Source organism: Oncorhynchus masou, chromosome 32 (assembly GCF_036934945.1).
Source record: "Oncorhynchus masou masou isolate Uvic2021 chromosome 32, UVic_Omas_1.1, whole genome shotgun sequence".
In the NCBI taxonomy this organism is placed as follows: domain Eukaryota; kingdom Metazoa; phylum Chordata; class Actinopteri; order Salmoniformes; family Salmonidae; genus Oncorhynchus; species Oncorhynchus masou.
Genome location: NC_088243.1, coordinates 11,855,674 through 11,877,396, shown reverse-complemented (window position 1 = coordinate 11,877,396; position 21,723 = coordinate 11,855,674). Strand labels below are relative to the sequence as shown.

Here is a 21,723-nt window from a genome sequence, read left to right as displayed (position 1 = left end):
GGACTAGCTGTAGGGGTCAGTGCTACCTTTAGGGGTCAGGACTAGCTGTAGGGGTCAGTGCTACCTTTAGGGGTCAGGACTAGCTGTAGGGGTCAGTGCTACCTTTAGGGGTCAGGACTAGCTGTAGGGGTCAAGACTAGCTGTAGGGGTCAGGACTAGCTGTAGGGGTCAGTGCTATCTTTAGGGGTCAGGACTAGCTGTAGGGGTCAGTGCTACCTTTAGGGGTCAGGACTAGCTGTAGGGGTCAGTGCTACCTTTAGGGGTCAGGACTAGCTGTAGGGGTCAGTGCTACCTTTAGGGGTCAGGACTAGCTGTAGGGGTCAAGACTAGCTGTAGGGGTCAGGACTAGCTGTAGGGGTCAGTGCTATCTTTAGGGGTCAGGACTAGCTGTAGGGGTCAAGACTAGCTGTAGGGGTCAGGACTAGCTGTAGGGGTCAGTGCTACCTTTAGGGGTCAGGACTAGCTATAGGGGTCAGTGCTACCTTTAGGGGTCAGGACTAGCTGTAGGGGTCAGTGCTACCTTTAGGGGTCAGGACTAGCTGTAGGGGTCAGTGCTACCTTTAGAGGTCAGGACTAGCTGTAGGGGTCAGTGCTACCTTTAGGGGTCAGGACTAGCTGTAGGGGTCAGTGCTACCTTTAGGGGTCAGGACTAGCTGTAGGGGTCAGTGCTATCTTTAGGGGTCAGGACTAGCTGTAGGGGTCAGTGCTACCTTTAGGGGTCAGGACTAGCTGTAGGGGTCAAGACTGGCTGTAGGGGTCAGGACTAGCTGTAGGGGTCAGTGCTACCTTTAGGGGTCAGGACTAGCTGTAGGAGGGCTCTATGTATCATGTGTCTGCAGCAGGAGTGCTGACTTCAATAAATCAATCACATTCATTTATAAAGCCTTTTCTTTTACATCAGCCGATGTCACAAAGTTTCCCTACAGAAACCCAGCGGAAAAAACCCAAACAGCAAACAATACAGATGTAGAAGCACGGTAGCTAGTAAAACTCGCTAGTAAGGCCAGAACCTAGGAAGAAACCTAGAGAAGAACCAGGCTCTGAGGGGTGGCCAGTCCCCTTCTGGCTGTGCCGGGTGGAGATTGTAACAGAACATGTCCAAGATGTTCAAACATTCATAGATGACCAGCAGGGTCAAATAATAATAATCACAGTGGTTGTAGTGGGTGCAACAGGTCAGCATCTCAGGAATAAATGTCAGTTGGCATTTCATAGCTGAGCATTCAGAGTTCGAGACAGCAGTTGAGGTGGAAGGAGAGAGTCGAAAACAGCAGGTCCGGGACAAGGTAGCACGTCCGGTGAAGAGGTCAGCATTCCATAGCCACAGGCAGAACAGATGAAACTGTAGCAGCAGCACAACCAGGTGAACCCGAGTCATGGTTCCAGGGCTCAGGTCCTGACACCGGATAAGACAGGATAATTACACCAGATATAACAGACGGACCCTAGCCCCCTACACATAAACTATTGCAGCATAGATACTGGAGACTGAGACAGGAGGGGTCGGGAGACACTGTGGCCCCACCCGACAATACCCCCGAACAGGGCCAACCAGGCAGGATATGACTCCACCCACTTTGCCAAAGCACAGCCCCAACACCACTAAAAGGATATCCGTAAACCACCAACTTACTACTCTGAGACAAGGCTGAGTATAGGCCATGAGGGGGCGCCAACCCGGACAGGGAGATTATGTCAGTGACTCAACCCACTCAAGTGACGCACACATTTACATTACATTTAAGTCATTTAGCAGACGCTCTTATCCAGAGCGACTTACAAATTGGTGAATTCACCTTCTGACATCAGTGGAACAGCCACTTTACAATAGTGCATCTAAATCATTTAAGGGGGGGGGGGTGAGAAGGATTGCTTTATCCTATCCTAGGACCTCCTAGGGACGGCATGGAAGAGCACTAGTAAGCCAGTGACTCAGCCCCGTAAAGGGTCAGAGGCAGATAATCTCAGTGGAGAGAGGGGAACCGCTCCGGTGCCTTTCCGTTCACCTTCACACCCCTGGGCCAGAATACACTCAGTCATAGGACCTACTGAAGAGATGAATCTTCAATAAAGACTTAAATGTCGAGTCCGAGTCTGCGTCTCTCTCATTGATAGGCAGACCATTTTATAAGATGGAGCTCTATAGCAGAAAGTCCTGCCTCCAGCTGTTTGCATAAAATGCTAGGGACAATAAGGAGGCCTGCGTCTTGTGATCATAGGTATGTACAGCAGGACCAAATTGGAGAGGTAGGTGGTAGCATGCTCATGTAATGCTTTGTAGGTTAGCAATAAAAACTTGAAATCAGCACTAGCCTTAACAGGAAGCCAGTGTAGAGAGGCTAGCACTGGAGTAATATGATCACATTTTTTGGTTCTAGTCAAGATTCTAGCACTAACTGAAATGTATTCAGTGTATTATCCGGGTAGTTGGAAAGTAGAGCATTGCAGTAGTCTAATCTAGAAGTGACAAAAGCATGGATTAGCTTTTCTGCGTCATTTTTGGACAAAACCTTTCAGATTTTTGAAATGTTACGAAGATGGAAAAAGCTGTCCTTGAAATATTCTTGATATGGTCGTCAAAAGAGAGATCAGGGTCCAGAGTAACCCCGAGGCCCTTCAGTTTTATTTGAGACGACTGTACAACCATCAACATTAATTGTCAGTACTACAGAAGATTTCTTTGTTTCTTGGGACCTAGAACTAGCAACTCTGTTTTGTCTGAGTTTAAAAGTAAAACATTTGCCGCCATCAACTTCCTTATGTCTGAAACACAGGCTTCCAGGGAGGGCAATTTTGGGGCTTCACCGTGTTTCATCGAAATGTACAGATGTGTATCCGCATAGCAGTAAAAGTTAACATTATGTTTCCAAATGACAGCCTCCCTAGTGGCGCCGTGGTCTAAGGCACTGCATCTCAGTGCTAGCTGTGCCACCAGAGATCCTGGTTCGTGTCCAGGCTCTGTCGCAGCCGGCCGCAACCAGGAGACCCAGCGTCGTTTGGTTTCGGGGAGGGTTTGGCCGGCAACAATATTCTTGTCCCATCACGCACTAGCGACTCCAGTGGCGGGCCGGGCGCAATGCACGCTGACACGGTTGCCAGGTATACGGTGTTTCCTCCAACACGTGGGTGCGGCTGGATTCCGGGTTAAGCGGGTATTGTGTCAAGAAGCAGTGCGGCATGGTTGGGTTGTGTTTCGGAGGACGCACAGCTCTCAACTGACGCTTCTCCCGAGTCCGTACGGGAGTTGCAGCGATGGGACAAGACTAACTACCAATTGGCTACCACTAAATTGGGTAAAAAATAATAATAAAATATACAAAAAATAAAAATATTTTTTACGAATGACATCACCAAGAGGTGTATAGCAAAAACAATAGTGGTCCTAAAACAGAACCTTGAGGAACACCAAAACTTACAATTGATTTGTCAGAGGACAAACCATCCACAGAGACAAACTGATATCTTTCCGACAGATAATATCTAAACCAGGCCAGAACTTGTCCGTGTAGACCAATTATGGTTTACAATCTCTCCAAAAGCATGTGGTGATCGATGGTATCAAAAGCAGCACTAAGGTCTCGGAGCACGAGGACAGATGCAGAGCCTTGATCTGATGCCATCAAAAGGTAATTTACCACCTTCACGAGTGCAGTCTCAGTGTTATGATGGGGTCTAAAACCAGACTGAAGCATTTCAAATCAAATCAAATCAAATCAAATTTATTTGTCACATACACATGGTTAGCAGATGTTAATGCGAGTGTAGCGAAATGCTTGTGCTTCTAGTTCCGACAATGCAGTAATAACCAACAAGTAATCTAACTAACAATTCCTAAACTACTGTCTTATACACAGTGTAAGGGGATAAAGAATATGTACATAAGGATATATGAATGAGTGATGGTACAGAGCAGCATAGGCAAGATACAGTAGATGGTATCGAGTACAGTATATACATATGAGATGAGTATGTAAACAAAGTGGCATAGTTAAAGTGGCTAGTGATACATGTATTACATAAGGATGCAGTCGATGATATAGAGTACAGTATATACGTATGCATTGTTTAAAGTGGCTAGTGATATATTTACATAATTTCCCATCAATTCCCATTATTAAAGTGGCTGGAGTTGAGTCAGTGTCAGTGTGTTGGCAGCAGCCACTCAATGTTAGTGGTGGCTGTTTAACAGTCTGATGGCCTTGAGATAGAAGCTGTTTTTCAGTCTCTCGGTCCCAGCTTTGATGCACCTGTACTGACCTCGCCTTCTGGATGATAGCGGGGTGAACAGGCAGTGGCTCGGGTGGTTGATGTCCTTGATGATCTTTATGGCCTTCCTGTAACATCGGGTGGTGTAGGTGTCCTGGAGGGCAGGTAGTTTGCCCCCGGTGATGCGCTGTGCAGACCTCACTACCCTCTGGAGAGCCTTACGGTTGTGGGCGGAGCAGTTGCCGTACCAGGCGGTGATACAGCCCGCCAGGATGCTCTCGATTGTGCATCTGTAGAAGTTTGTGAGTGCTTTTGGTGACAAGCCAAATTTTTTCAGCCTCCTGAGGTTGAAGAGGCGCTGCTGCGCCTTCTTCACGATGCTGTCTGTGTGAGTGGACCAATTCAGTTTGTCTGTGATGTGTATGCCGAGGAACTTAAAACTTGCTACTCTCTCCACTACTGTTCCATCGATGTGGATAGGGGGGTGTTCCCTCTGCTGTTTCCTGAAGTCCACAATCATCTCCTTAGTTTTGTTGACGTTGAGTGTGAGGTTATTTTCCTGACACCACACTCCGAATTTCGTATACATTGTTTGTCTTTTGAGAGGAGTTGGAGATTCGATATAGGCTGATAGTTTTTTTAATTTTCTGGGTCAGTGTTAGCATTTTGCAAGAGAGGCTTTATTACTGCCACTTTTAGTGAGTTTGGTACACATCCGGTGGATAGGGAGCCATTTATCATGTTCAACATAGGAGGGCCAAGCACAGGAAGTAGCTCTTTCAGTAGTTTAGTTGGAATAGGGTCCAGTATGCAGCTTGAAGGTTTAGAGGCCATGACTATTTTCATGAATATGTCAAGATGTCACGCCCTGACCGTAGAGATCTTTTTATTCTCTATGTTTGGTTGGTCAGGGTGTGACTCGGGTGGGAAACTCTATGTTCTGTGTTTCTATGTTTTGTCCGGGTATGGTTCTCAATCAGGGACAGCTGTCTATCGTTGTCTCTGATTGGGAATCATACTTAGGCAGCCTTTTTTCCTTTTGTATTTTGTGGGTAGTTGTCTTTGTTAGTGGCCTGTATAGCCCTAGTAAGCTTCATGTTCGTTTTTGTTGTTTCTTGTTTTGTTGGCGACATTTAAAAAAAAAAATGTCTCACGTAAAATGTACGCTCACCACGCTGCACCTTGGTCCGGTCATTTCCACAATTTGGACGAGCGTGACACAAGAGATATAGGATTAAAAAACTTGAGCGTGTCCATTGACCCTAGATCCTAACAGTATTGTGCACACTCAGGACAACTGAGCTTTGGAGAAATATGCAGATTCAGAGAGGAGTCCGTCATTTGCTTTCTAATGATCATGATCTTTTCATCAAAGAAGTTTATCAATTCATCACTGCTGAAGTGAAAGCCATCCTTTCTTGGGGAATGCTGCGTTTTAGTTAGCTTTGCGACAGTACCACATTTTTGGTGGGGATTGTTCTTATTCTCCTCAATTAAGTTGGAAAAATAGGATGATTGAGCAACAGTGAGGGCTCTTCGATATTGCACGGTACTGTCTTTCCAAGTTGGTTGGAAGTCTTCCAGTTTGGTGGAGCGCCATTTACATTCCAATTTTCTGGAAGCATGCTTCCCCTTCAGGGCTCAGGTATTTTCTGGAAGCATGCTTCCCCTTCAGGGCTCAGGTATTTTCTGGAAGCATGCTTCCCCTTCAGGGCTCAGGTATTTTCTGGAAGCATGCTTCCCCTTCAGGGCTCAGGTATTTTCTGGAAGCATGCTTCCCCTTCAGGGCTCAGGTATTTTCTGGAAGCATGCTTCCCCTTCAGGGCTCAGGTATTTTCTGGAAGCATGCTTCCCCTTCAGGGCTCAGGTATTTTCTGGAAGCATGCTTCCCCTTCAGGGCTCAGGTATTTTCTGGAAGCATGCTTCCCCTTCAGGGCTCAGGTATTTTCTGGAAGCATGCTTCCCCTTCAGGGCTCAGGTATTTTCTGGAAGCATGCTTCCCCTTCAGGGCTCAGGTATTTTCTGGAAGCATGCTTCCCCTTCAGGGCTCAGGTATTTTCTGGAAGCATGCTTCCCCTTCAGGGCTCAGGTATTTTCTGGAAGCATGCTTCCCCTTCAGGGCTCAGGTATTTTCTGGAAGCTTGCTTCCCCTTCAGGGCTCAGGTATTTTCTGGAAGCATGCTTCCCCTTCAGGGCTCAGGTATTTTCTGGAAGCATGCTTCCCCTTCAGGACTCAGGTATTTTCTGGAAGCATGCTTCCCCTTCAGGGCTCAGGTATTTTCTGGAAGCATGCTTCCCCTTCAGGGCTCAGGTATTTTCTGGAAGCTTGCTTCCCCTTCAGGGCTCAGGTATTTTCTGGAAGCATGCTTCCCCTTCAGGGCTCAGGTATTTTCTGGAAGCATGCTTCCCCTTCAGGGCTCAGGTATTTTCTGGAAGCATGCTTCCCCTTCAGGGCTCAGGTATTTTCTGGAAGCATGCTTCCCCTTCAGGGCTCAGGTATTTTCTGGAAGCATGCTTCCCCTTCAGGGCTCAGGTATTTTCTGGAAGCATGCTTCCCCTTCAGGGCTCAGGTATTTTCTGGAAGCATGCTTCCCCTTCAGGGCTCAGGTATTTTCTGGAAGCTTGCTTCCCCTTCAGGGCTCAGGTATTTTCTGGAAGCATGCTTCCCCTTCAGGGCTCAGGTATTTTCTGTATACCAGGGAGCTAGTTTCTTGTGACAAATGTTTTTTGTTTTTCGGGGTGCGACTCCATCTAGGGTATTTGTCAAGGTTCCATTTAGTTCCTCAGTTAGGTGGTTAACCGATTTTTGTACTCTGACATCCTTGGGAAGGTGGAGGGAGTCTTGAAGAGCATCTAGGAATCTTTGGGTTGTCAGAGAATTTATAGCACAACTTTTGATGATCCTTGTTTGGGGTCTGAGGGGGGTCAGAGCAGATTATTTGTTGCGATTGCAAACGTAATAATATGGTGGTCCGATAGTCCAGGATTATGAGGAAGAACAAGATCCACAACATTTATTCCATGGGACAAAACTAGGTCCAGAGTATGACTATCGCAGTGAGTAGGTCCGGAGACATGTTGGGCAAAACCCATTGAGTCGATGATGGCTCCGAAAGCCTTTTGTAGTGGGTCTGTGGACTTTTCCATGTGAATATTAAAGTCACCAAAAATGTGAATATTATCTGCTATGACTACAAGGTCCGATAGGAATTCAGGGAACTCAGTGAGGAAAACAGTAGCTATAAAAAGGGATTGAGTAGGCTGCATAGATGTCATGACTAGAAGCTCAAAAGACGAAAACGCAGTCATTTTTTTGTTGTAAATTGAAATATGCTATTGTAAATTTTAGCAACATCTCCGCCTTTGCGGGATGCGCGGGAGATATGGCGCTAGTGTAACCAGGAGGAGAGGCCTCATTTAACACAGCAAATTCATCAGGCTTAAGCCATGTTTCAGTCAGGCCAGTCACATCAAGATTATGATCAGTGATTACTTCATTGATTATAACTACCTTGGAAATGAGGGATCTAACATTAAGTAGCCCTATTTTGAGATGTGAGATATTATCACAATCTCTTTCAACAATGACAGGAATGGAGGATGTCTTTATTCCAGTGAGATTGCTAAAGCGAACTCCGCCATGTTTAGTTTTGCCTAACCTAGATCGAGGCACACACGGTTTCAATGGGGAAAGCTGAACTGACTACTCTGACTGTGCTAGTGGCAGACTCCACTAACCTGGCAGGCTGGCTGACAGCACCCTATCTTATTGTGGAGCCAGAGGAGTTAGAGCCCTGTCTATGTTGGTAGATAAGATGAGAGCACCCCTCCAGCTAGAATGGAGACCATCACTCCTCAGCAGGCCAGGCTTGGTCCTGTTTGTGGATGAGTCCCAGAAAGAGGGCCAATTATCTACACATTCTATGTTTTGGGACATGCATAAATCAGTTTTCAACAAGCGATTGAGTTGTAAGACTGCTGTAGAGCTAATCACTCCTCCTAACTGGGAGGGGGCCAGAGACAATTACTCGATATCGACACATCTTTCTAGCTGATTTACACACTGAAGCTATGTTGTGCTTCGTGACCTCTGACTGTTTCATCCGAACATCGTTGGTGCCAACGTGGATAACAATATCCCTATACTCTCTACACTCTACAGTTTTAACCTTAGCCAGTACCCTCTACCCCTAACCCCTAACCCTACCCCTAACCCCTAAACCTAACCCTACCCCTAACCCCTAAACCCTAACCATAAACCTAACCCCTAACCATAAACCTAACCCTACCCCTAACCCCTACCCCTAAACCCTAACCATAAACCTAACCCCTAACCATAAACCTAACCCCTAACCATAAACCTAACCCTACCCCTAAACCCTAACCATAAACCTAACCGCTAACCATAAACCTAAACCCTAACCATAAACCTAAACCCTAACCATAAACCTAACCCTAAACCCTAACCATAAACCTAACCCTACCCCTAACCCCTAAACTATAAACCTAACCCTACCCCTAACCCCTAAACCATAAACCTAAACCCTAACCATAAACCTAAACCCTAACAATAAACCTAAACCCTAACCCTACCCCTAACCCCTAACCCTACCCCTAACCCCTACCCCTAACCCCTAACCCTAACCAGATAAAGCGTCCAGGTGAAAAAGTTGAATTAAAAAATACTTAAACGGTTATTATAAAGTTCAGATCAGTTTTGCTTTTAGATCACAATAAATAAGATTACAAGGGCGGGTTGGACATGACTCAGCACTCTTATTCTGAGATGCTTGATATGGACCCTGGTCTAACCCCCCCTCTAGGTTTTAAGCCCTATTATAAAGCTCTCTGTTACCAAAACACAAACACAGCTTACAGGAAAGGCTTACAGAATCACTAGACACATAATGTGTTAACAATAAGGCTATTACAAACACAACAAACCTTTTAGTACACAGTCAGTGTTCTCTGTGAGTCAATGTTACTTAGTGTTCACACTGGTTTTCTCATTGCTACTTGTTGTTCTTTTAATAATAATATTGACAATAATGTGATTCAGCTTATAGAGCGCATATCATTACACAGCGAATCTCAAAGCTGAAATGTCTCGTTCACTGTGTTCCAGAACTGCTTTCTAGAATGTGCATATCAGTATGATGACGATGGTTACCAGTCATACTGCACCATCTGCTGTGGGGGACGAGAAGTTCTCATGTGTGGGAACAACAACTGCTGCAGGTGAGTGGACTACTTTCATATGATGCTGAATTCACAAATATGTGTGTTATTGTTCATTAACTTGTGTGATTCACTCGGTGTGTTAGAGTGTGCCAGTTTACGTTTATCTTGATGGTTTGCATAAGTGTGTGTGTCTTTGTGCATTGTGAGTGTACAGTATGTTCGTTCTTACATGTGTGATTGTGTGGGTTCGTGAGTGTGTGTACAGTATGTTTGTTCTTACGTTTGTGTGATTGTGTGGGTCCGTGTGTGTGTGTGTGTGTGTGTGTGTGTGTGTGTGTGTGTGTGTGTGTGTGTGTGTACAAGTGTCTAGCAGTGTAATAACACACCTCCCTCTGTCCTCTCCAGGTGTTTCTGTGTGGAGTGTGTTGACCTACTTGTGGGGCCAGGTGCAGCACAGATAGCTATAAAAGAGGATCCCTGGTGCTGCTACATGTGTGAGAAGGGCCAGAAGGGAGTGTTCGGCCTGCTGGAGCGTCACACTGATTGGCCCTGCCGTCTACAGCACTTCTTCGCTAACAATCACGACCAAGATTTTGTGAGTAGTGCCTCAGTACTGGCTGTGTGTGTGAAATTCACAGCCCCCCCCCCAAAAAATGTCACATGTGCCGAATACAACAGTGAAATGCTTACTTACAAGCCCTTAACCAACAATGCAGTTTTAAGAAAAATAAGTGTTATTAAGAAAGTATTTACTAAAATAACCTGAAGTAAAAAAAAAAATATGTATAAATAAAATAACAAATCAAAATAAAGAAGCCACAGAGCCACAGTGAGTCTATGTTCCATTGTGACACACAGTGTGTATCTCCCTAAATCTGCAACAATGAACAGGCAGATTATCACAGCTATGGGGCTCTATGAATAGGGCTTCACACATTAGAGACAACTGAAGTCATTCCAGGCTCCTTCTCATCTGGGTCAAAACTGAGCCGTATCTTCTCTCTCTCTCTCTCCTCTCTCTCTCTGTTGTTTCACAGGAACAACCAAAGCTTTACCCTCCAGTCATGGCAGAGAAGAGACAACCTATTCGTGTCCTGTCACTGTTCGACGGCATAGCAACAGGTTAGACAGGAATCTCCCCTCCTGTCCTCTTCTCTCCTCCTTCCCCTCCTCTCCTTGACACAAAACCCTCTGAAAGTCTCTGTCTCTACAAAACGTTCTGCCCGCCTCAGGTTTCACTCAGGTTTCACTGGGACTCATGACTATATTTACTACACTGACTGTCTTGGAAGGATGGATGGATGGATAGATAGATAGAAAACTAATCCACACAGTATGCTGTTTAACCATATTGTCTAGCAGTGCACTTCTCATACATTTCCTGTCTGTCCTTCACTTCCCTATCTGTTTAATAAAACCACACAAAAATACAAGTTGGAATTCCCACTCCTGTAAAAAGAAAAGGCAACCACTGTGAACGCTAATTAATGGTGCGCCTCAGGCCAGACCTTCAGCGTTGTGTCTGTATTCTGTCATTCAGTTCATCAATTTCAAGTTAATCATTATATAAATAGAATCATCCACTCTATTTAACCAGGATAATCCACTCAGCAACAACTGTCAGTGTTGTCCAGGAAGTCATGGCGTCCATCAAAAGAGCAACAACATGCTACTGTTTGACCTCATTGACCTCTGACCTTTAGGTCTGCTGGTGCTAAAGGAGCTGGGTATCCAGGTGGAGCGCTATGTGGCGTCGGAGGTGTGTGAGGACTCTATCACGGTGGGCATCGTCAGGCATCAGGGACGCATCATGTACGTGGGCGACGTGAGGAACGTCACACGCAAACATGTGAGTATCAGTATAACGTTACGAACTGTGAGACTAGATCAAGGTCACTCCCTACAGCCTGGCTCAAAGACGAGGGCCCTAGCCACAGTCTCTTAATAAGGATATCCCTATAGCCTGGCTCAAAGACGAGGGCCCTAGCCAGAGTCTCTCAATGAGGATATCCCTATAGCCTGGCTCAAAGACGAGGGCCCTAGCCAGAGTCTCTCAATAAGGATATCCCCACAGCCTGGCTCAAAGACGAGGGCCCTAGCCAGAGTCTCTCGATAAGGATATCCCTACAGCCTGGCTCAAAGACGAGGGCCCTAGCCAGAGTCTCTCAATGAGGATATCCCTATAGCCTGGCTCAAAGACGAACACCATAGCCACAGTCTCTCAATAAGGATAACCCTACAGCCTGGCTCAAAGACGAGGGCCCTAGCCAGAGTCTCTCAATAATGATATCCCTACAGCCTGGCTCAAAGACGAGGGCCCTAGCCACAGTCTCTCAATAAGGATATCCCAATAGCCTGACTCAAAGACGAGGGCCCTAGCCACAGTCTCTTAATAAGGATATCCCTACAGCCTGGCTCAAAGACGAACGCCCTAGCCAGAGTCTCTCAATAAGGATATCCCTATAGCCTGGCTCAAAGACGAACACCCTAGCCACAGTCTCTCAATAAGGATATCCCTACAGCCTGGCTCAAAGACGAACGCCCTAGCCACAGTCTCTCAATAAGGATATCCCTATAGCCTGGCTCAAAGATGAGGGCCCTAGCCACAGTCTCTTAATAAGGATATCCCTACAGCCTGGCTCAAAGACGAGGGCCCTAGCCACAGTCTCTCAATAAGGATATCCCTATAGCCTGACTCAAAGACGAGGGCCCTAGCCACAGTCTCTTAATAAGGATATCCCAATAGCCTGACTCAAAAACGAACGCCCTAGCCACAGTCTCTTAATAAGGATATCCCAATAGCCTGACTCAAAAACGAACGCCCTAGCCACAGTCTCTTAATAAGGATATCCCTATAGCCTGGCTCAAAGACGAGGGCCCTAGCCAGAGTCTCTCAATAAGGATATCCCTATAGCCTGACTCAAAGACGAGGGCCCTAGCCACAGTCTCTCAATAAGGATATCCCTATAGCCTGGCTCAAAGACGAACGCCCTAGCCACAGTCTCTTAATAAGGATATCCTTATAGCCTGACTCAAAGACGAACGCCCTAGCCAGAGTCTCTTAATAAGGATATCCCTATAGCCTGACTCAAAGACGAGGGCCCTAGCCAGAGTCTCTTAATAAGGATATCCCTATAGCCTGACTCAAAGACGAGGGCCCTAGCCAGAGTCTCTTAATAAGGATATCCCTACAGCCTGGCTCAAAGACAAACGCCCTAGCCACAGTCTCTTAATAAGGATATCCCTATAGCCTGGCTCAAAGACAAACGCCCTAGCCACAGTCTCTTAATAAGGATATCCCTATAGCCTGGCTCAAAGACAAACGCCCTAGCCACAGTCTCTTAATAAGGATATCCCTACAGCCTGACTCAAAGACGAACGCCCTAGCCACAGTCTCTCAATAAGGATATCCCTATAGCCTGACTCAAAGACGAACGCCCTAGCCACAGTCTCTCAATAAGGATATCCCAATAGCCTGACTCAAAGACGAACGCCCTAGCCAGAGTCTCTCAATAAGGATATCCCTACAGCCTGGCTCAAAGACGAGGGCCCTAGCCACAGTCTCTTAATAAGGATATCCCTATAGCCTGACTCAAAGACGAGGGCCCTAGCCAGAGTCTCTCAATAAGGATATCCCTATAGCCTGACTCAAAGACGAGGGCCCTAGCCAGAGTCTCTTAATAAGGATATCCCTATAGCCTGACTCAAAGACGAACGCCCTAGCCACAGTCTCTCAATAAGGAAATCCCTATAGCCTGACTCAAATACGAACGCCCTAGCCACAGTCTCTTAATAAGGATATCCCTATAGCCTGACTCAAAGACGAACGCCCTAGCCACAGTCTCTCAATAAGGATATCCCTATAGCCTGACTCAAAGACGAACGCCCTAGCCAGAGTCTCTTAATAAGGATATCCCTATAGCCTGACTCAAAGACGAAAGCCCTAGCCACAGTCTCTCAATAAGGATATCCCAATAGCCTGACTCAAAGACGAGGGCCCTAGCCACAGTCTCTCAATAAGGATATCCCTATAGCCTGACTCAAAGACGAGGGCCCTAGCCACAGTCTCTCAATAAGGATATCCCTACAGCCTGGCTCAAAGACAAACGCCCTAGCCACAGTCTCTTAATAAGGATATCCCTATAGCCTGACTCAAAGACAAACGCCCTAGCCACAGTCTCTCAATAAGGATATCCCAATAGCCTGACTCAAAGACGAACGCCCTAGCCACAGTCTCTTAATAAGGATATCCCAATAGCCTGACTCAAAGACGAGGGCCCTAGCCACAGTCTCTCAATAAGGATATCCCTATAGCCTGGCTCAAAGACGAGGGCCCTAGCCACAGTCTCTCAATAAGGATATCCCTATAGCCTGACTCAAAGACGAGGGCCCTATCCACAGTCTCTCAATAAGGATATCCCAATAGCCTGACTCAAAGACAAACGCCCTAGCCACAGTCTCTTAATAAGGATATCCCTATAGCCTGACTCAAAGACGAGGGCCCTAGCCACAGTCTCTCAATAAGGATATCCCTATAGCCTGACTCAAAGACGAGGGCCCTAGCCACAGTCTCTCAATAAGGATATCCCAATAGCCTGACTCAAAGACAAACGCCCTAGCCAGAGTCTCTCAATAAGGATATCCCTATAGCCTGGCTCAAAGACGAGGGCCCTAGCCACAGTCTCTTAATAAGGATATCCCTATAGCCTGACTCAAAGACGAGGGCCCTAGCCACAGTCTCTCAATAAGGATATCCCTATAGCCTGACTCAAAGACGAGGGCCCTAGCCACAGTCTCTTAATAAGGATATCCCTATAGCCTGACTCAAAGACGAACGCCCTAGCCACAGTCTCTCAATAAGGATATCCCTATAGCCTGACTCAAAGACGAGGGCCCTAGCCAGAGTCTCTTAATAAGGATATCCCTACAGCCTGACTCAAAGACGAGGGCCCTAGCCACAGTCTCTTAATAAGGATATCCCTACAGCCTGACTCAAAGACGAGGGCCCTAGCCAGAGTCTCTTAATAAGGATATCCCTACAGCCTGACTCAAAGACGAGGGCCCTAGCCAGAGTCTCTCAATAAGGATATCCCTACAGCCTGGCTCAAAGACGAGGGCCCTAGCCACAGTCTCTTAATAAGGATATCCCTATAGCCTGACTCAAAGACGAGGGCCCTAGCCACAGTCTCTCAATAAGGATATCCCTATAGCCTGACTCAAAGACGAGGGCCCTAGCCACAGTCTCTCAATAAGGATATCCCAATAGCCTGACTCAAAGACAAACGCCCTAGCCAGAGTCTCTCAATAAGGATATCCCTATAGCCTGGCTCAAAGACGAGGGCCCTAGCCACAGTCTCTTAATAAGGATATCCCTATAGCCTGACTCAAAGACGAGGGCCCTAGCCACAGTCTCTCAATAAGGATATCCCTATAGCCTGACTCAAAGATGAGGGCCCTAGCCACAGTCTCTTAATAAGGATATCCCTATAGCCTGACTCAAAGACGAACGCCCTAGCCACAGTCTCTCAATAAGGATATCCCTATAGCCTGACTCAAAGACGAGGGCCCTAGCCAGAGTCTCTTAATAAGGATATCCCTACAGCCTGACTCAAAGACGAGGGCCCTAGCCACAGTCTCTTAATAAGGATATCCCTATAGCCTGACTCAAAGACGAACGCCCTAGCCACAGTCTCTCAATAAGGATATCCCTACAGCCTGACTCAAAGACGAACGCCCTAGCCACAGTCTCTTAATAAGGATATCCCTATAGCCTGACTCAAAGACGAGGGCCCTAGCCACAGTCTCTCAATAAGGATATCCCTATAGCCTGACTCAAAGACGAGGGCCCTAGCCAGAGTCTCTTAATAAGGATATCCCTACAGCCTGGCTCAAAGACGAGGGCCCTAGCCAGAGTCTCTTAATAAGGATATCCCAATAGCCTGACTCAAAGACGAGGGCCCTAGCCAGAGTCTCTCAATAAGGATATCCCTACAGCCTGACTCAAAGACGAGGGCCCTAGCCAGAGTCTCTTAATAAGGATATCCCAATAGCCTGACTCAAAGACGAGGGCCCTAGCCAGAGTCTCTCAATAAGGATATCCCTACAGCCTGACTCAAAGACGAGGGCCCTAGCCACAGTCTCTTAATAAGGATATCCCTATAGCCTGACTCAAAGACGAGGGCCCTAGCCAGAGTCTCTTAATAAGGATATCCCTATAGCCTGACTCAAAGACGAACGCCCTAGCCACAGTCTCTCAATAAGGATATCCCTACAGCCTGACTCAAAGACGAACGCCCTAGCCACAGTCTCTTAATAAGGATATCCCTACAGCCTGGCTCAAAGACGAACGCCCTAGCCAGAGTCTCTCAATAAGGATATCCCTATAGCCTGGCTCAAAGACGAACACCCTAGCCACAGTCTCTCAATAAGGATATCCCTACATCCTGGCTCAAAGACGAACGCCCTAGCCACAGTCTCTCAATAAGGATATCCCTATAGCCTGGCTCAAAGACGAGGGCCCTAGCCACAGTCTCTTAATAAGGATATCCCTACAGCCTGGCTCAAAGACGAGGGCCCTAGCCACAGTCTCTCAATAAGGATATCCCTATAGCCTGACTCAAAGACGAGGGCCCTAGCCACAGTCTCTTAATAAGGATATCCCAATAGCCTGACTCAAAAACGAACGCCCTAGCCACAGTCTCTTAATAAGGATATCCCAATAGCCTGACTCAAAAACGAACGCCCTAGCCACAGTCTCTTAATAAGGATATCCCTATAGCCTGGCTCAAAGACGAGGGCCCTAGCCAGAGTCTCTCAATAAGGATATCCCTATAGCCTGACTCAAAGACGAGGGGCCCTAGCCACAGTCTCTCAATAAGGATATCCCTATAGCCTGGCTCAAAGACGAACGCCCTAGCCACAGTCTCTTAATAAGGATATCCTTATAGCCTGACTCAAAGACGAACGCCCTAGCCAGAGTCTCTTAATAAGGATATCCCTATAGCCTGACTCAAAGACGAGGGCCCTAGCCAGAGTCTCTTAATAAGGATATCCCTATAGCCTGACTCAAAGACGAGGGCCCTAGCCAGAGTCTCTTAATAAGGATATCCCTATAGCCTGGCTCAAAGACAAACGCCCTAGCCACAGTCTCTTAATAAGGATATCCCTATAGCCTGGCTCAAAGACAAACGCCCTAGCCACAGTCTCTTAATAAGGATATCCCTACAGCCTGACTCAAAGACGAACGCCCTAGCCACAGTCTCTCAATAAGGATATCCCTATAGCCTGACTCAAAGACGAACGCCCTAGCCACAGTCTCTCAATAAGGATATCCCAATAGCCTGACTCAAAGACGAACGCCCTAGCCAGAGTCTCTCAATAAGGATATCCCTACAGCCTGGCTCAAAGACGAGGGCCCTAGCCACAGTCTCTTAATAAGGATATCCCTATAGCCTGACTCAAAGACGAGGGCCCTAGCCAGAGTCTCTCAATAAGGATATCCCAATAGCCTGACTCAAAAACGAACGCCCTAGCCACAGTCTCTTAATAAGGATATCCCAATAGCCTGACTCAAAAACGAACGCCCTAGCCACAGTCTCTTAATAAGGATATCCCTATAGCCTGGCTCAAAGACGAGGGCCCTAGCCAGAGTCTCTCAATAAGGATATCCCTATAGCCTGACTCAAAGACGAGGGGCCCTAGCCACAGTCTCTCAATAAGGATATCCCTATAGCCTGGCTCAAAGACGAACGCCCTAGCCACAGTCTCTTAATAAGGATATCCTTATAGCCTGACTCAAAGACGAACGCCCTAGCCAGAGTCTCTTAATAAGGATATCCCTATAGCCTGACTCAAAGACGAGGGCCCTAGCCAGAGTCTCTTAATAAGGATATCCCTATAGCCTGACTCAAAGACGAGGGCCCTAGCCAGAGTCTCTTAATAAGGATATCCCTATAGCCTGGCTCAAAGACAAACGCCCTAGCCACAGTCTCTTAATAAGGATATCCCTATAGCCTGGCTCAAAGACAAACGCCCTAGCCACAGTCTCTTAATAAGGATATCCCTACAGCCTGACTCAAAGACGAACGCCCTAGCCACAGTCTCTCAATAAGGATATCCCTATAGCCTGACTCAAAGACGAACGCCCTAGCCACAGTCTCTCAATAAGGATATCCCAATAGCCTGACTCAAAGACGAACGCCCTAGCCAGAGTCTCTCAATAAGGATATCCCTACAGCCTGGCTCAAAGACGAGGGCCCTAGCCACAGTCTCTTAATAAGGATATCCCTATAGCCTGACTCAAAGACGAGGGCCCTAGCCAGAGTCTCTCAATAAGGATATCCCTATAGCCTGACTCAAAGACGAGGGCCCTAGCCAGAGTCTCTTAATAAGGATATCCCTATAGCCTGACTCAAAGACGAACGCACTAGCCACAGTCTCTCAATAAGGAAATCCCTATAGCCTGACTCAAAGACGAACGCCCTAGCCACAGTCTCTTAATAAGGATATCCCTATAGCCTGACTCAAAGACGAACGCCCTAGCCACAGTCTCTCAATAAGGATATCCCTATAGCCTGACTCAAAGACGAACGCCCTAGCCAGAGTCTCTTAATAAGGATATCCCTATAGCCTGACTCAAAGACGAAAGCCCTAGCCACAGTCTCTCAATAAGGATATCCCAATAGCCTGACTCAAAGACGAGGGCCCTAGCCACAGTCTCTCAATAAGGATATCCCTATAGCCTGACTCAAAGACGAGGGCCCTAGCCACAGTCTCTCAATAAGGATATCCCTACAGCCTGGCTCAAAGACAAACACCCTAGCCACAGTCTCTTAATAAGGATATCCCTATAGCCTGACTCAAAGACAAACGCCCTAGCCACAGTCTCTCAATAAGGATATCCCAATAGCCTGACTCAAAGACGAACGCCCTAGCCACAGTCTCTTAATAAGGATATCCCAATAGCCTGACTCAAAGACGAGGGCCCTAGCCACAGTCTCTCAATAAGGATATCCCTATAGCCTGGCTCAAAGACGAGGGCCCTAGCCACAGTCTCTCAATAAGGATATCCCTATAGCCTGACTCAAAGACGAGGGCCCTAGCCACAGTCTCTCAATAAGGATATCCCAATAGCCTGACTCAAAGACAAACGCCCTAGCCACAGTCTCTTAATAAGGATATCCCTATAGCCTGACTCAAAGACGAGGGCCCTAGCCACAGTCTCTCAATAAGGATATCCCTATAGCCTGACTCAAAGACGAGGGCCCTAGCCACAGTCTCTCTATAAGGATATCCCAATAGCCTGACTCAAAGACAAACGCCCTAGCCAGAGTCTCTCAATAAGGATATCCCTATAGCCTGGCTCAAAGACGAGGGCCCTAGCCACAGTTTCTTAATAAGGATATCCCTATAGCCTGACTCAAAGACGAGGGCCCTAGCCACAGTCTCTCAATAAGGATATCCCTATAGCCTGACTCAAAGACGAGGGCCCTAGCCACAGTCTCTTAATAAGGATATCCCTATAGCCTGACTCAAAGACGAGGGCCCTAGCCACAGTCTCTCAATAAGGATATCCCTATAGCCTGACTCAAAGACGAACGCCCTAGCCACAGTCTCTCAATAAGGATATCCCTATAGCCTGACTCAAAGACGAGGGCCCTAGCCAGAGTCTCTTAATAAGGATATCCCTACAGCCTGACTCAAAGACGAGGGCCCTAGCCACAGTCTCTTAATAAGGATATCCCTACAGCCTGACTCAAAGACGAGGGCCCTAGCCAGAGTCTCTTAATAAGGATATCCCTACAGCCTGACTCAAAGACGAGGGCCCTAGCCAGAGTCTCTCAATAAGGATATCCCTACAGCCTGGCTCAAAGACGAGGGCCCTAGCCACAGTCTCTTAATAAGGATATCCCTATAGCCTGACTCAAAGACGAGGGCCCTAGTTAGAGTCTTTCAATAAGGATATCCCTATAGCCTGACTCAAAGACGAGGGCCATAGCCACAGTCTCTTAATAAGGATATCCCTATAGCCTGACTCAAAGACGAACGCCCTAGCCACAGTCTCTCAATAAGGATATCCCTACAGCCTGACTCAAAGACGAACGCCCTAGCCACAGTCTCTTAATAAGGATATCCCTATAGCCTGACTCAAAGACGAGGGCCCTAGCCACAGTCTCTCAATAAGGATATCCCTATAGCCTGACTCAAAGACGAGGGCCCTAGCCAGAGTCTCTTAATAAGGATATCCCTACAGCCTGGCTCAAAGACGAGGGCCCTAGCCAGAGTCTCTTAATAAGGATATCCCAATAGCCTGACTCAAAGACGAGGGCCCTAGCCAGAGTCTCTCAATAAGGATATCCCTACAGCCTGACTCAAAGACGAGGGCCCTAGCCACAGTCTCTTAATAAGGATATCCCTATAGCCTGACTCAAAGACGAGGGCCCTAGCCAGAGTCTCTTAATAAGGATATCCCTATAGCCTGACTCAAAGACGAACGCCCTAGCCACAGTCTCTCAATAAGGATATCCCTACAGCCTGACTCAAAGACGAACGCCCTAGCCACAGTCTCTTAATAAGGATATCCCTACAGCCTGGCTCAAAGACGAACGCCCTAGCCAGAGTCTCTCAATAAGGATATCCCTATAGCCTGGCTCAAAGACGAACACCCTAGCCACAGTCTCTCAATAAGGATATCCCTACAGCCTGGCTCAAAGACGAACGCCCTAGCCACAGTCTCTCAATAAGGATATCCCTATAGCCTGGCTCAAAGACGAGGGCCCTAGCCACAGTCTCTTAATAAGGATATCCCTACAGCCTGGCTCAAAGACGAGGGCCCTAGCCACAGTCTCTCAATAAGGATATCCCTATAGCCTGACTCAAAGACGAGGGCCCTAGCCACAGTCTCTTAATAAGGATATCCCAATAGCCTCACTCAAAACGAACGCCCTAGCCACAGTCTCTTAATAAGGATATCCCAATAGCCTGACTCAAAAACGAACGCCCTAGCCACAGTCTCTTAATAAGGATATCCCTATAGCCTGGCTCAAAGACGAGGGCCCTAGCCAGAGTCTCTCAATAAGGATATCCCTATAGCCTGACTCAAAGACGAGGGCCCTAGCCACAGTCTCTCAATAAGGATATCCCTATAGCCTGGCTCAAAGACGAACGCCCTAGCCACAGTCTCTTAATAAGGATATCCTTATAGCCTGACTCAAAGACGAACGCCCTAGCCAGAGTCTCTTAATAAGGATATCCCTATAGCCTGACTCAAAGACGAGGGCCCTAGCCAGAGTCTCTTAATAAGGATATCCCTATAGCCTGACTCAAAGACGAGGGCCCTAGCCAGAGTCTCTTAATAAGGATATCCCTACAGCCTGGCTCAAAGACAAACGCCCTAGCCACAGTCTCTTAATAAGGATATCCCTATAGCCTGGCTCAAAGACAAACGCCCTAGCCACAGTCTCTTAATAAGGATATCCCTATAGCCTGGCTCAAAGACAAACGCCCTAGCCACAGTCTCTTAATAAGGATATCCCTACAGCCTGACTCAAAGACGAACGCCCTAGCCACAGTCTCTCAATAAGGATATCCCTATAGCCTGACTCAAAGACGAACGCCCTAGCCACAGTCTCTCAATAAGGATATCCCAATAGCCTGACTCAAAGACGAACGCCCTAGCCAGAGTCTCTCAATAAGGATATCCCTACAGCCTGGCTCAAAGACGAGGGCCCTAGCCACAGTCTCTTAATAAGGATATCCCTATAGCCTGACTCAAAGACGAGGGCCCTAGCCAGAGTCTCTCAATAAGGATATCCCTATAGCCTGACTCAAAGACGAGGGCCCTAGCCAGAGTCTCTTAATAAGGATATCCCTATAGCCTGACTCAAAGACGAACGCCCTAGCCACAGTCTCTCAATAAGGAAATCCCTATAGCCAGACTCAAAGACGAACGCCCTAGCCACAGTCTCTTAATAAGGATATCCCTATAGCCTGACTCAAAGACGAACGCCCTAGCCACAGTCTCTCAATAAGGATATCCCTATAGCCTGACTCAAAGACGAACGCCCTAGCCAGAGTCTCTTAATAAGGATATCCCTATAGCCTGACTCAAAGACGAAAGCCCTAGCCACAGTCTCTCAATAAGGATATCCCAATAGCCTGACTCAAAGACGAGGTCCCTAGCCACAGTCTCTCAATAAGGATATCCCTATAGCCTGACTCAAAGACGAGGGCCCTAGCCACAGTCTCTCAATAAGGATATCCCTACAGCCTGGCTCAAAGACAAACACCCTAGCCACAGTCTCTTAATAAGGATATCCCTATAGCCTGACTCAAAGA

At 47.2% G+C, this 21,723-nt stretch overlaps 1 protein-coding gene across 5 annotated transcripts in view; it reads left to right on the top strand.

Annotated features, from left to right (window-relative positions):
* Positions 1–21,723, top strand: part of LOC135525585 (DNA (cytosine-5)-methyltransferase 3A-like) — a 115,288-nt gene that overhangs the window by 60,761 nt on the left and 32,804 nt on the right. For all 5 annotated transcript variants that reach the window (XM_064953293.1, XM_064953292.1, XM_064953290.1 and 2 more), the window contains 4 exons: positions 9,332–9,444; positions 9,793–9,982; positions 10,425–10,509; positions 11,091–11,236. In XM_064953293.1, coding sequence (XP_064809365.1) covers positions 9,332–9,444; positions 9,793–9,982; positions 10,425–10,509; positions 11,091–11,236 — 534 coding nt within the window. The remainder of the gene's footprint in view (positions 1–9,331; positions 9,445–9,792; positions 9,983–10,424; positions 10,510–11,090; positions 11,237–21,723) is intronic.